Genomic DNA, 14,450 nt, shown 5'->3' with positions numbered 1-14,450 from the left:
TCTTGAGAAGGGATCAAATAGATGTAAAATTGACCCTAATTTTAATATGGTAGTCTTTCCTTCTTCATTTTCATTAGGTATTGAATCCTACAATTACTTTTAGGCAGATTTGACAGAGATTTCAAATGTACTCCATCCCTAGATGTTTCATGGAAGTCAGTGTTGTGGTAGAGCATACTTAGTAGCTTCTACCAAACCTGTAAAAGATAAGTACATCTATCCTAACCACTGATCTCTTTTTCCAATTAGAATTTGAATACCACTTTTGCAGAGTGGGAGAAATTAATGAGGAAGTTGAATTCAGAGCCCACTGACAGCCATTTTGTTGATGTCATGAATCTAATCACGCGTATGTATAAAGAAACTGCAATAGCCAAGGTAAGTGTAGAAGTACTAATATATATTTTAATTTTTCAATGTGTTTTCTGTTAATAAAATCAGTTGTATTGGCATCTCTTGGACTTAGGAATGCACTGAAGGTGAGTGCTCCAGGAACGTAACTGTGTAGGCAGCTGCTGCAGCTGTCTGACCCAGCTGGCTTGCATTACAGGATGCTGCTGATGCAGCCCTTGTGCAGACTGTGCACTGTCAGTACTGGTTCTCCCCATGGGTATATGAAGAATGATAACCTTCTCTAAGTGGTCTTTCTATTTTATCAGATGGGACACCTGTTTTGTATTTTCCTCTTTTAATTAAGGTGTGAGAATGAATGGATCTTTTAGGTGTTTACTTTTTAGCCTGTTATCACATTTCTTTACACTAATCCGTATTTAGAAAAGCATATTTAAAAAGAATTAAGAATCTGAATCCTTGGAGTTTATCTTAAATATTCTATTCATCTTAAAAATACCAGCGTGGTTCTGTTGCTACCTTGTCCCCTACTTTTTTATTCTCTGTCATTGTCAGCTCATTTTCAAGTGAAAGAGGGAAAATGCAATACTGTTTATGCAGCAGCCCTCAGAATCTTTTTATCAACTGATCAGTGACAAATTTTAGTAGTAGCTGTTATTTTATTGTCATTGTATTTGATGAACACTATTAATATTTAACACAGCAATTATGTGAGTATTTAAATAGGGCAATTATTATATTATTATTATAGTGTCATACTCTACATGATTTGTTAATGGTTTTCTAGTTGCTGGTACAGAAGTTCTGGTTAAACAATACTTTGTATGATTAAAATATGTTTGGTCAGAAATTAAATGCTTTCTGTATTTTGATTTCAGACATCAGGTAATGATGTCGTAACTGAACACATTTTTATTTTCATCTTAATCTGAAAGAAATGCCATCTAACTTTGTGATCTTGTGAGGGTGAAGGGTTTTTTTTCTCTAAAGAAATGGGACAAATTTAGCTATTAGGACATAAAGTTGTGCTACTTCTTGAAACAGAATTATAATTATTAAATTAACGTTAGTGTATGATAAAGTCTTAAATGGTTAACCAATAGAATGGCATTCAGACATTGAAGTGAAAACTGTCATTTTGAACATTTTATACATCTAACTGATGAAAACATACTCTATTACTCCAGGCAGGAGCAGTGAAGGACTATATCAGAATGATGCTTGAAAATGACAAACTGAAGTTCCTAGTTTTTGCTCACCACTTAAGCATGCTTCAAGCTTGTGCAGAGGCAGTTATAGAAAATAAGGTAATTATTTAACAAATGTGCACTCATTTAATTTCAGACTTTGCAAATAGGTAGTACTAAGTCTATAGTCTTTCTGATAAATAGGTTTAATTGTAGATCAGCAGGTAAAATAGTACTGAGGTACTATTATCTGCATGACTGGAATAGAGCAGATATTTTAGTACTGGGGAAAGAAGGTGGTTGGATCTAAAAAGGGATGACTTCATTTGTCTATTAAAATCTGTTATAGGTTCGCTACATACGGATAGATGGAAGTGTTCCTTCTGCAGAAAGAATACATCTTGTTAATCAGTTTCAGAAGGATCCTGATACCCGGGTTGCTATTTTGAGTATTCAGGCAGCTGGTCAGGTAGGATTTAAAAAATAAAAATAAAAATACAAATAAATTAAAAAAAAAAAAAAAAAAAAAAAAAAAAATTGAATTTGAAGAATGGAAATGAAGGTTATTAAAGTTATTTACTGAAGGCAATTTATGTAATACATCTTTTGCAGAATCATGTGTTCATTTTTTTTGCACCAGTCATGTTAACTGTTTTAAGCCTCTCTTGAAATTACATGAGCAAAATCACCATAAGCAGTAGGTTGAATAATTAGTAAAAAGAACAGAAAAAACCTGCACCTTCTGTCTGGAAGTACCAGATTAATGAAAAGCAACATTTAGTTCCATAATGAAGAGCTGTATGCAGTGTTTGCACAATATTGCAGTGTTTTCTGAATCTTACTAATATCTACCTGGAATAAGTGTAGAGGGTTGGCTTGTATTTCTTTTTGTGTGTCCAGGTGGTCTCTCTCACCTACATTTAAAAATGTTCTGTGCAGTGTGTAGATTTGTGGGGAGAATCTTTTTTCTAAATTGATGTACTCCTTTATTTAGGGTTTGACTTTCACTGCTGCTACTCACGTTGTGTTTGCTGAATTATATTGGGATCCAGGCCATATTAAGCAAGCAGAAGACAGAGCACACCGCATTGGGCAGTGCAGTTCTGTGAACATTCACTTCCTTATAGCAAAAGGAACGTTGGATCCTTTTATGTGGGCAATGCTGAATCGCAAGGTACGTGTGGAATACAACCAAATAATTGGGGATTCACTGTGGTTTGGATACCACTGAAGCACAGCTAGCAAATAACGTTCTAGAATAAGACAAATCTATGGATCTGAGATTGTCTGGCTAAGAGTTTAATCACTAAATTCCTGCTTTCCATTAATTCTGCCTTTGGCTTCATCTACTAAGCAGAATGTCTAAAGACTACTGAGAAAGATATGTACACAACGTAAATAATCTCTTAACTTCAGTAAATATTGATGTTTTACATATACCTTTTCATATATATGGTACTTGTGCAGAAATGGTTTCCATTAGGGCAGCTGGAAGAATAGTTTCAATCACTAACATTATTTTGAATTACTGCAGATATTCTCATTTCTCTCTTGCAAGCTTAGTTCAGCAGTTGTAACAAATTTGATGCATTTAGACAAATGAACTTGTTCCTACCTGTAAATTTGTAAGAGCCTTTACACAAGTCTTTTTGCAGGCCAGCGTTACAGGCAGCACCTTGAATGGCAAAAAAGAGAGAATGCAGGCTGAAGTAGGTGATAAGGAGAAATGGGATTTTTTGAGTTTTGCTGAAGCTTGGACCCCTAACGACAGTGCAGAAGATCTCCAAAATGAACTTCTGTTTACACATGTAATACTCAAAACTTATGTTTTTAATTGTTATTTCTTTTTTTTTTTTTTTTTTTTTTTTTTTTTAAGATCTAACCTTTTCTCACCTAGGTTTTGTGTGCACTGCAGGCTTTACTACTGGAGAAATACTGTATGAGTGGCAAAAAAAAAAAAGTTCAAGTTCAGAAAGTTAATCTGGAGAAACTGATCTGTTGGGCATAAAATAATCTACAGGTTTTAAATAGCAGCTTTAATTGTTTTTTTAGGTGATTGACTCATCCTTAGAGTCTCATAAGGAAATGTAATTTCTGTTTAAAATACAGCTTTCTTAATAGCTTTAAAATTCAGCACAGTTATTTTGAAAACGTTTAGAAGTCTTTCCTTGTACATTTTCTGATGGAGCCTACGTAACATACCTGTTCTGTGTATTTGCTGTCATTAGTGCTATTGCAGAATCTTGATAAGAATACTGAAAATAATTTTTAGGTAACAACATTGAATAGCTCTTTATGCTGTTTCTGCTTAAAGGAAAATATCTTTTGTTTTCATCTCTAAACTAGCTTCCTGTGTTAGAAAGCACTACTAATGGGGAGAAAAATTTAACCAATCCTGATGCAGTAATCATAAAGATGGCTTTATGTATTTCTTTCCTCTTTCCTAGTTTGAGCAGGAAAGACAGCATGACATACGTTCCTTCTTTACCCCAAAATCTGCCTCTACAAAGAAACGCAAAATGTTATCAGATAGTGAATCATTAAAGGTTGATGCAGAGTCTTTTGAAGCCGTGAAAGAAGAGGATTCAGAGAAGAGCAGCGAAGATCTGGATTTCACAAGAATAAGTGATGTGGATACAACTTGTCATGAAAGTGCCTGTCCTCATGAAGCTAAAAGAGCAAGAAGCATAAGTGGATCTACGCCAGTCAGCTCCAGGAAGAAAAAGACATTGACTGGAAAAATGTCCGCTTTCTTCACACAGAAGAACAGTGAAGTCCTTCCTTGCAGCTCAAGTGCTTCAAGCAAAGGCGCAGCTTTAAACAAAGTTTGGCACTGTAGTGTTTGCACTTACAGTAATAATGAATTGCTTCCTTACTGTGAAATGTGTAATTGCCCTCAGAGCAATAAAGGTAAGTGCTGCAGAGAAAGTGTGCGTTTTTCATTCCAGCTGTGATTAGTTTCAGGAAATAAATATTTTTAAATCTGAGCATGCACACATACAAGCAAAACATGAAGAATAGTATCTTTCTATGAATAGATAGACAGATACCTTTTAGGTGATCTTTCTTAATTTAACTTTTCCTGGGGATCTTTTGTATGATTCTAATTTGAAGCGAATAGAGAATTGAGATGAATGTTAACTGGATATAAAAATGGTGAGTAAGAATATAAATTTAATTTTCTTTACAGCAAATGTAGCTCTTGCTTTCTTTGAGAAGGTTTGTAGTTATTCTATATAATTCTATATAATTCTATATATATTCTATAATTCTATATAATCCAATTAAATTGAAAAGCTTTTCTCTACATGTCAAAAACTAAATGATGTCACATAGATGGTTTTATTAGCCTCAGTATTGTGTAGTTGCCATGGGAGACATTGCCTTAAAAATACAGCATTTTTCATTCATACAGGTCAGAATAAATGTTTTCTATGAAATTTATTCCAGCTATTTGAGAACTTAGTAAATATTTTTATAAATCTCTCTCCATGTTAAGTTTTTGCATTAGAAAGAAAAGAATAAGGTTCTTTTTTTCTTTTTAGATCTTTTCTTGATTAAGTAAGGTCAACTTCTCAATTTCTTAAGTATGTATAAATGCTGGAAAGCTATTTAATGTGCTTATGGTGTTTGGTAAATGAATGTAGTGGATAATAACTAGCTGTTTGATTGCACGTATTTCTTCATAAAGCTGGCTGCACAAAATTGCATAACTAGAACACTTTGGTCCGTGTGTTTATTCTCCTAATATCAAAGTTAGCCCTGTTTTCATAGGTGGTTGAACCATTATATTATTAGAGAATAAAATGCAATTTCTCAGTGTTTCAGTTGCTTGTTTTTTATCCATCCGTTTATTGATTAGCTCTCAATTTATTAGGAGAGTGTAAGTGATCACTTTTCTCTCTCTGTAGGTGAGAGAAACTGTGAAGTTCCTACTAGCCAGACTGAAAAAGACGTGTTGAAAGACTCCAGAAGTGATGAACAGAGAGCAGCATGGGATGCTGAAGATGGAAGAGAAGATTTGGAGGAATTGATGACCAAGCAGTCTGAAATTAGTGAACAAGAAGCTGTCAAAATCAAAAGTGAAGAAAATGAAAGAAGGTGTGGAAAAGGTAATAGGGGATTCCTGTGGGGGAAAAAAAGGTGTCCATATCCTATGTGTGAAATTGTATTTCCTGTCTCTGGCATGAAAAAGAACTTTAAAATATGAAAGATAGGCTAGCAGTGATTTTCTTGTTTTAACCTGGGATGTTTATCAAATTTTGATATCTAAAGCACTCTTCATACAAAACCTGAGGAAATAGAAAGTTTTTGGTTGACAAAGCAATTATGTCAAACTAGTAGCTGTATAAACCTAAGGTACAGCATACAGTCTTATTGAAATTTATGATGGCATTGATTTATCTTCAGGATAGCCACGGGTAAATGAAATAATGGGAGATTCAAGAGAAACAAGATTGTCTCCTAAAAAACTCGGGAGAACACTTAATAATTTGTTGCTTGTATTGTGTGCATCTTATGTTGTTCTGGAATTAAATATAGAATCCTAGTGTGGTCTTGGAGCTTGTACAATGACTCCTGAAAACTCAGAGGGAGTGGGAAAGGTGAAAAATAGAAATGTAGAATTTATACAAAAATATGTTTGTAGGCATGTGAAATCAGGAAATGTCACACATGACAGGTGTGGTTATTTTTACTATCTGAGTAGACTAAATGAAGTAAACCTCTTAATTTTAACCTTGTTTCTCTGTATTGGATATTTAGATCAATCAGATGCATTTCTAGTATATGATGGGCTAATGTTCTGTGCAAGCAGGAATACTGATAGAATTCACCTCTATACAAAGGTAAAGCTGAAATAAGCATGCTTATTACCACTTCAAAAGTACAAAGTAGACTGTTGTCCTATAAAATAGGCATGTATAGTTTCTTTTGTCATGCTTTATGTAAAACCCCTATTTTCATATTATTGAAAATGTATAAAAATTAGGTGGTTTATCATTCTAGTTCTTGTTGAAGAAGCAGTAATTCCTCATTTATACAGCTTCTAACACTTCTCTTAGTTTACACAGAGGTGCCAGTGCATTACATTTATGCTCAGCTCATCTGTTGAAAATGCTAACAATACTTGATTCTTTTTCTTGCTATAAATCTTACCGCTACCTTGAATCATTAGCATGACTAATTATTCTCCTGTTTGTAGCTAGTGTGCTATTCCCAAATATTTTTGGAGTTGCAGTAATCAATGAATCTTTGCAGGTGAAGTAGGTAAATAAAATATTGCCACCACATTTTCAGAAAGGTACACATTGGTGCTGTGTACAGATCAGAAAAAATGCTATAATGTTTTTTAACTTTTGTTTTTTTTACATGAGAAATAATTTTTTACATTTTTACATGAAAAATCATTCCTAGAAAGGTCTTAAGCTTGAAGATCTAAACTTGGTTGGAAGAGGAAGATAATCCATTTGAAACAGATGCTTTTTTCTTTTTTCTAGATTGTAGTGTATTCTGTCTGTAAACGAAACTGTTTGTTTGTGTAGGATGGTGAACCACTGAATCTGAATTTCATTCCATTGGACATACAGCTGGACAACTGGGAGGATTTACCAGAGAATTTCCAACACAAACGAAATCGTTCAATGGTAAGCCTAAATTCAACTGGCACAGTAATGCAGTATTTAATGTGGAGTATTTTGGCTTTTTTTTTTTTTTTTTTTTTTTAAGATGCAGAACACTTCCAGGACTCAGGACCTACACACAGTTTCATCAGTGTGAGCAGATACTGTAAATATTGATGCAGATATTATGCAGACTGTTTTCTGGCAAATTATCATACCTCCTGTTAACATAGATGGAATCAAACAGGCATCATTTAATTTCTCATTTACAGGATCAGTAACTAGCATTTGTAAGTCAACAAAATAGCATTTTGAAGGTTGTAAATTGTGTGCTGAGTGATGAATAAGAATGTGCTGGGTTGATCAGAGCTGCAGTTATGAGCAGGCCTTGACTCTCATTTTGTCCTTCGGTCTTCTAACAACATTCAAAACAGTGTAGGGCACAATTCTACTGAGATATGCAGCTTCAGTTACTTAAGCAATAACAATCACACTTGTATTGGTGTTGTAAGACATGAACATTGTCAAATTAAGTACTCACAGTAATGAAATCCAGAATTTAAATTGGATTTGCAATGTTATCTGTTGGAAACAGTCAAGAAATACGTTTCATATGTTTAAAGAGATGTATAATTTGGAAAATCAGATTTTATCATGTAGGAGCAAGACTGGTTCTTATTAGTAGATTTTCCAACAAGGCTAGAACATAGATTTGTAGGTCAAATTCCTACTTGGTGATTCAGCCAACAGCTATCTGAATCACCTGATGAGTGGCAGAGATGTTGCCAAAGAATTTCAAAGCTACTTAGTAGACTGAGAAGACACCTTAAGAATGCCATGTTTCTGTAGGAGGTGACACTGCTTATGGAACTTTATCTCTGTCCCTCCACTTTTGCAGATTAAAATATCCATGTTAGTAAATGCTCCCATGTGTCTTTCTGTCCTGCAGTTTTGCTGACTTCTTTCTTGCTGTTCTGAGTAGGAAAGTAAGACTGGTCCGTGCTCTTCCATGTTTGTCGTGGGGAAAAAAGAATACTTCAAGGAGAAAATCATTGCCACATCATAGTCTTGGAAGCACATTCCCGGATGAGGCTGAAATCACTCATCATACTGCACAGTGTATTTATTGTTACCAGAGTCCATGTTCAGAAACACTGTGATATTGGCTACTGTGGATGTAGCAAGTCAGCAAGGAATGGAGTGCGGAAAAACAAACAGCAAAGCTTTCATATTGGCCACTCTTTTGTATTGTTGTTATTGGTGGACATATTGGTACTCTCATTTGTTCATTTGTTTTCTGTTGTAAAGATGAAGGTGGGATGAAACCATTTTTTCCCTACATGTATTCTAAAGAAGGCCACGTTATAAATTCTAAATTTTTACATATGGATGTTATTTTCTCTCTCAAACTTGGCTTTTTTGAAAGCCTGGAGCAAGAGAGGGAGTGCTTCTCTAAGTAGAAGACTTTCACCCATCTGCTTTTTTTTTCCCTGAACGAAGTCTTGCTTACACAAGGAAGGCTTATCTGAGACTTTTTCAGAAATCCATTCTCCTTATCATTACAGCTTAGATTGAAGTCCATTTGTGGTTTTATTTTCTACTTTGTTAAGCAGCACACCTATATGTCATAGCAAAACTGTAATTGTAGACAATGCCAAAGCAGTCTTAAGTTCTTCAGCAGAAGAGGATGGAAGGCTGCAGCTTGCACAAGGGCTGACTTGAAGGGACCATCTCTGATCATACCACCTTTTTTTCCATCCGGTTTTGAATATGTTAATTCTTAGCATGCTTTCAATGTAATTATTTGTTTGATGTCACGCTGCTGACAATAGCATTCTCCCTCAGATACTGAGGTTTGTGAAAGAATGGAGTCATCTAACAGCAATGAAACAGAAAATTGTCAGAAAAAGTGGTCAGCTGTTTTGTAGTCCTATTCAGGCTGCAGAGGAGATGTGTAAAAAGCAGTTGGCAGCAAGCAGCACAAAAAGGTATTTGTTTCTATTTTTCTTTCCCTTATTAATTTTTGCAGGAAGTTTTGATGTATTTAATGTAAATTTCAGTAGAATTAAGCCAAAGGCTACAAATGGGTAATTCAGTGACTGTCCCACAGTGACAAACATGCAACTAAGCACATAAGTAAATGTGCTGGAATGGAAGTATCTGCTTCCCTGTCCATCACTGCCACATTCAGCAGCTATTCTGGCCTTCTGCTTTGTGTATTTAAGCAGCTGGAGCTCACCAAAGATTTTTGAGGAAAAATCATTACTGTCTCAAAAGAAAAGCAAGCTTTAAAAGATCTTACTATATTTCCTACTTGGAGCAGGAATAAATCATTAGTTGCCATCAGGGCTGCAATCTCATTCATAATTCATAGTTTACTTCAACACTTTTTCATACTCATTTTTTTTCTTTAAATAATTCTGTCCACTGTTGGTGACATCTGTCAAAACTGTTGGTTTTTTTAGGTATGTGACCAAGGAGGATGTAGCAGCAGCCTCACTTAGCAGAGCAAGCAGCAGTGGGGGCAGCGTGCGCCTCATCACTAAAGAAAGTAGAGCTTGTCTGAGGAATGAAAAAGCTTCTATGGCACAACCAGGTCATTCCACAAAGTAAGTTGAGTTTAATGCAAAAAAAACAAAGCGATGAAGCTGTTTCTTCATAGACTTTTTTTTTTTTTTAAGATAGCAAAGTTATATTTACCTTGTTGAACCATAGTAATAGGAAAGTTATAGGAAAGAAACTTGCTAAAATAGCTAATGAGCTATTAACAGTTTTGTTGTGTGATGACATAGCTACTAGTTAACAGAGCAACAAGGTGAAACAAGAAAAGTTACACAACGTGGTTAAGGAAGCAACAACGTTAGCTTGAGCTTACTTGTGAAGTTGACTACAAATAGGAGAGAAAATTTTCTTCCATTCTGCCTCTAATTTAGAATAGGGCAGAAAATACAAAAATTTTGGTTGGAAAATGCCCTTCTTTATCAGACAAGTAGTTCTTGGCTGGAAGCAAATCTTGTTTAGAGTAGGAAATTGTTAAGAAGCTGTGAAAGTTGCAGAGAGAAGGCAGGATGTTTTCCTCTGACATTTTGCTCCCATTACAAAAGGGGTTAAAACATTAGTCTGGGAGTATAGGTACGTACCTGACACAAGCTAACACTTATAAATGCAGCATTCTTTTAGGGTAGTAATTCAATGTGCGTGTGTAAATGCAATAAGATGTGCAAAGGAAAAATCTCCTTTGTATTGTCATACACTGTTTAAATTGAAACATAAACCAAGTAGACGACTGCAGATACTAACCTGACTGAGATGATCTTTTGATTAAAATTGGTATTCTAGAGCATGAAAGATATCTAATGGAAATATACAATGTATGAAGCAAAAATTGTAGTGTTGAATACCAGCTTTACTCGTTCTACTTTGATCTCTGTAAACAGGTTGTTTTTGGAGGGTGGAAAAAGTCCTTCTGTTCTTCCCTCCAATTGGACTGAAGTTCAAAACTCCTCCCTACCCAAAGGCTATTTGCAAGCCCTGGATGGTGAAGGAAACCCGCTTTGTCTCCACTGTCAGCAGCCAACAGCTCAGCTTGACCAAAGCTGCCAGGCCCCTGCCTGGGACACACGGTTCTGCACTCTTTCCTGCCAGGAGGAATTTTCAATTCGTTCTAGTCAAGGCTACCTCAGGACTAAGGTGTTTGAAATTGAGCATGGTGTTTGCCAGTTTTGTCATCAGAATGCCCAAGAGCTCTATCTTAACATCAGAGATGCACCTAAGACTCAGCGTAAGAAGCTTCTGGAGAGCTCGTGGATGTCTCATCTTCCAGTTGGGCAGGTAACAGCACTGTTTAAGTGCTTTCTGCTGATCTGTGTATTCCCATAGTAGTGTAGGAGGTAGTTGAGAGAAACCAAAATGGTGTACTTGCAGGCATAAGATAGAAGACTGTAAAAAAAGAAAATAAACAACAAAATCCTTGTCTTCATCTGTCTTCAAAGACAAGCATGTTTTTGGTATCTAAATAGGACTGGCATCAGAACTCTGATTTTTAGGGATGTAAATGTTGTAGCTGATTTAAATTGAAATGTGGTTATGAAACAGAATTGAGGAATGGATGTAGTAAATACCAGATTATTGCTACTTCACAGAATGTTGGTTAGTAGCTTAACAAAAGCCAGCTGTCACAGCTTCCCTCACCATAACCTCAGAGCATATGAAGAACTACTCCCATTCTTCCCAGATTAATCGCTTTTTTGCAGACTCGAAGGCAATGGAACAGGGAGAATATCCATATACAAAGCAGTATTTTAGTTCCAAGATAAGAATACTTTTTTTTTTTTTTTTTGTCCTGTTGTGAAGTTGAAATTCTACTTCAGAAGTTGCTGGTTCTATATTGTTATTATAAAGTCTGAAGACACACTTAAAACTTGCAAAAGAAAAGATCATCGGCCAGTTCTTCTATTGGTTGTATGCATGAGATCACCTTTGTTTTTTTGTGGCTTTTAAAAATAAGTCAACACAAATCTAAAAGACTTGAGACCAAGTCATGCAGTGTGGGTATCTTACAACCTTCTGAGTGAACTGCAGCACTTGATAAAATGACATTGAAAACAAATTTACTGATCAAGAAAATAACCTTTCCTTCTGCTTTACTTTGATACTGTTGCATGCTGCAGACTCGGTAGAACTGTGCCAACTAAAACAATAGTTGTTTGCTTGTCCACTGGAGTAACAAACATGCTAACACTTTCTCTGATCATAAACATTGGTATAAATAATATAAATAGCTGCTTTGCTCAGTTTTATTGTTCTGTCTGTAGAACGAAGATGTAGCTCAGGAGGAAAATATCTAAGGTTTCCATTGTCTTGCCCTTTTCCTGCAGTTGAATGAAATTATAACAAACCCAACAGAAGGTCAGTTCTGGCAGGTGGATCACATCAGGCCTGTTTACAGCGGAGGAGGACAGTGCTCCCTGGGGAACCTTCAGACTCTGTGTACGGTCTGCCACAGAGAGGTCAGTGTGGTACACTCAAATATCGCCCTCTGGCGGCTGACAACAGCTCCTGTCCTCATTGGCACATCCTGGTACTGGGAACGTGATTGTAGCAAACTACAGGTTTTCACTGACAGAAGAAACTAAAACTGATTCATAGGTTACTGAGATTGTGCTATTATATGTACAGTAAAAATCAGTAATTAGTCTGTATACCTTATAAGAAATAGACAACACCAAGGTACTATGCATGTGGAAAGAAGCAACTGGTGGGAAATAACCAAAAACCTTAAGTAAGAAATACCTGATGTTACCCATTGAGTCTGTACTCAACTAATACAAGCGTCGCTATGCTGCCTTGTCTGTGGGATGGCACTACTCTTTTCCTTGCAGGAAGGCACCAGTGAATATGAAAGGCAGCATTAAACCATTTACTCACAAATGGGAAAATGTCACCTTAATAAACATTTGCATTTTATTTGTCATCTGCCGCAAAATTAGGTTGAAACCTAAAGGTATAGCCTAGTGTTTTCCAGCTAGTTGTCATGTAAGTCTGTTTTCTGACCAGACTTACCTTTCTCTTTTCCAGAGAACTGCAAAACAGGCCAAGGAAAGAAGTCAGAGGAAGAGACACTCTTTAACTACAAAGTATGGTTGTGATATCACACAGTTTTTTGTGAAGAAGTAAAATAAGTATAATCAGTTACATTATAACTATAGTTGCATAGTTTTCCTCATGCACTTTAAAAAACAGTCTTTTATACTGGTAAAGAAAACAAGAAATCATTCAAAATACTGATTTATTTTTTCCCAGAGGGCCTTGGATGAATGCATGGAAGGAACTCAATCATGATTACATTTTTATGGCCCTGCAGTTTAAAGCTGAATTTCTATGTATAACCTTAGTGCAGTTTTGAAGTACTGCAATTTTCATATTAGTTCATTTACAACTGCAAGAATTGGAGGAAGTGCTGCTGAAATTCATGTTAATCTTGCAATGCTCAGTTGTAGTGGGTTATTAAGGACTAAGAAGCTTAGTTATAATTGTTCCCTTCGTTCACTCAGTCAAAGGTACTGGAGAAAATACAGGCTCTGCTCTCCTGACCACAACAAGGCAGGTGATGTGTTTCTTCTAAAACTGTCTTATAACTACATGTAAAAGTTAGCAGTAGCCTGGGAAAGGGCTATGAAAGGCCTGATAGCTTCATTTGAGTTGGTGTAAAAGATCAGGGCACTTTCAGTTCATGTTTATTGAAATATCTGTTTAAAACAGCTAGCATTTAAGGTTTGTTCATGAGAAATAATATCCATTTTTCCTTGTCTCATCCAAGGTAATTCCTGGGAAATGCTAGAGCCATATTCTCTTTACCTAAATTGCAGAGCTAATGGTTATTTTGCACTGTTTAAGTAGCTTTCTTTACAGTTACTTCAAATAAATCAGCATCATCTTACTGCTTTAGTGCCTTTCCTCTGCCCCTTTTATGTTATCACTACAGATAATTTTTTCTAAAAGTATTTTGTTCTCTACAATTCCAGGCATATTTAATTAAAATACACTGAAATACTTTCATTAGATATCCTTATGAGAAAATGCCTAGTGTTTTACACATAGCTTTTCTCAGGTAAAGATGAAGATAGGTACTGTTGCAAATATACTGTCTTCTATAGACTAAAACTACTGGACTTTTCCAGCAGATCCAAACACCTTTAAGCAGCTGACAGAAAATGTTACAGCACTCACGTTCTCTGAGAATGCCAAAGTGAAGCAGCCAGTCACACAATTGAAAGATCAAGCACCAGTAAAAGCCTGACTGTTGGCTAAATGAAGGGTTTTCAAGCTTATTCAACCTATACAGGAGGCTGCAGGTATAAGGTAAAAATCACTAAGAAAGCATAGCAGGAGAGGAGGAAAGCAAGAATACCAGGAAGTGGTAAGTAATCAAACTTATTCAGTAATTAGTCTAGTGCAACTAATTACTTACAAAGTTGGACAGTTGAGCAACAGTTGAATTGGCCTTTGTCTTGTATTTAACAAAGGCATTTGCCTCATAAAACACAAAGCCTATGGGACAAAGTTCTAGGGAAAGATTTTCTCTAAAAAAAAAAAAAAAGAAAAGAAAAAAATAACACAAAACATCCGTAACACATTTTTACTTGACGCATGTCTATCAGAGAGAAGTATTTGAGATAGAAGGAACTTTTTACACGTGATCTATTCACAAACAAGTTTGTTTCTATATCAAGCTATGAAAGTATGACATCTAAGTAGTATTTCGATTTAAAAGAAAACAAACACTCCAACC

At 35.7% G+C, this 14,450-nt stretch overlaps 1 protein-coding gene across 10 annotated transcripts in view; it reads left to right on the top strand.

Moving 5' to 3' along the window:
* Window positions 1-13,598, top strand: part of ZRANB3 (zinc finger RANBP2-type containing 3) — a 36,620-nt gene extending 23,022 nt beyond the window's left edge. For 8 of the 10 annotated variants that reach the window (XM_042827068.1, XM_042827075.1, XM_042827067.1 and 5 more), the window contains 14 exons: window positions 250-378; window positions 1,539-1,658; window positions 1,888-2,007; window positions 2,533-2,712; window positions 3,194-3,346; window positions 3,986-4,448; window positions 5,450-5,650; window positions 6,303-6,385; window positions 7,082-7,183; window positions 9,005-9,147; window positions 9,625-9,768; window positions 10,597-10,990; window positions 12,037-12,168; window positions 12,737-13,598. In XM_042827068.1, coding sequence (XP_042683002.1) covers window positions 250-378; window positions 1,539-1,658; window positions 1,888-2,007; window positions 2,533-2,712; window positions 3,194-3,346; window positions 3,986-4,448; window positions 5,450-5,650; window positions 6,303-6,385; window positions 7,082-7,183; window positions 9,005-9,147; window positions 9,625-9,768; window positions 10,597-10,990; window positions 12,037-12,168; window positions 12,737-12,835 — 2,463 coding nt within the window. In that variant the 3' untranslated portion in view covers window positions 12,836-13,598. The remainder of the gene's footprint in view (window positions 1-249; window positions 379-1,538; window positions 1,659-1,887; window positions 2,008-2,532; window positions 2,713-3,193; window positions 3,347-3,985; window positions 4,449-5,449; window positions 5,651-6,302; window positions 6,386-7,081; window positions 7,184-9,004; window positions 9,148-9,624; window positions 9,769-10,596; window positions 10,991-12,036; window positions 12,169-12,736) is intronic. The other 2 variants (XM_042827072.1, XM_042827073.1) reach the window with 2 other exon arrangements.
* The last annotated feature ends 852 nt before the right edge of the window (window positions 13,599-14,450 follow it).

Source organism: Centrocercus urophasianus, unplaced genomic scaffold, assembly GCF_019232065.1.
Source record: "Centrocercus urophasianus isolate 14NV4802_14NV808 unplaced genomic scaffold, USGS_Curo_1.0 seq_28, whole genome shotgun sequence".
Lineage (NCBI taxonomy): Eukaryota > Metazoa > Chordata > Aves > Galliformes > Phasianidae > Centrocercus > Centrocercus urophasianus.
This window is presented reverse-complemented; position numbering and strand designations above follow the sequence as displayed.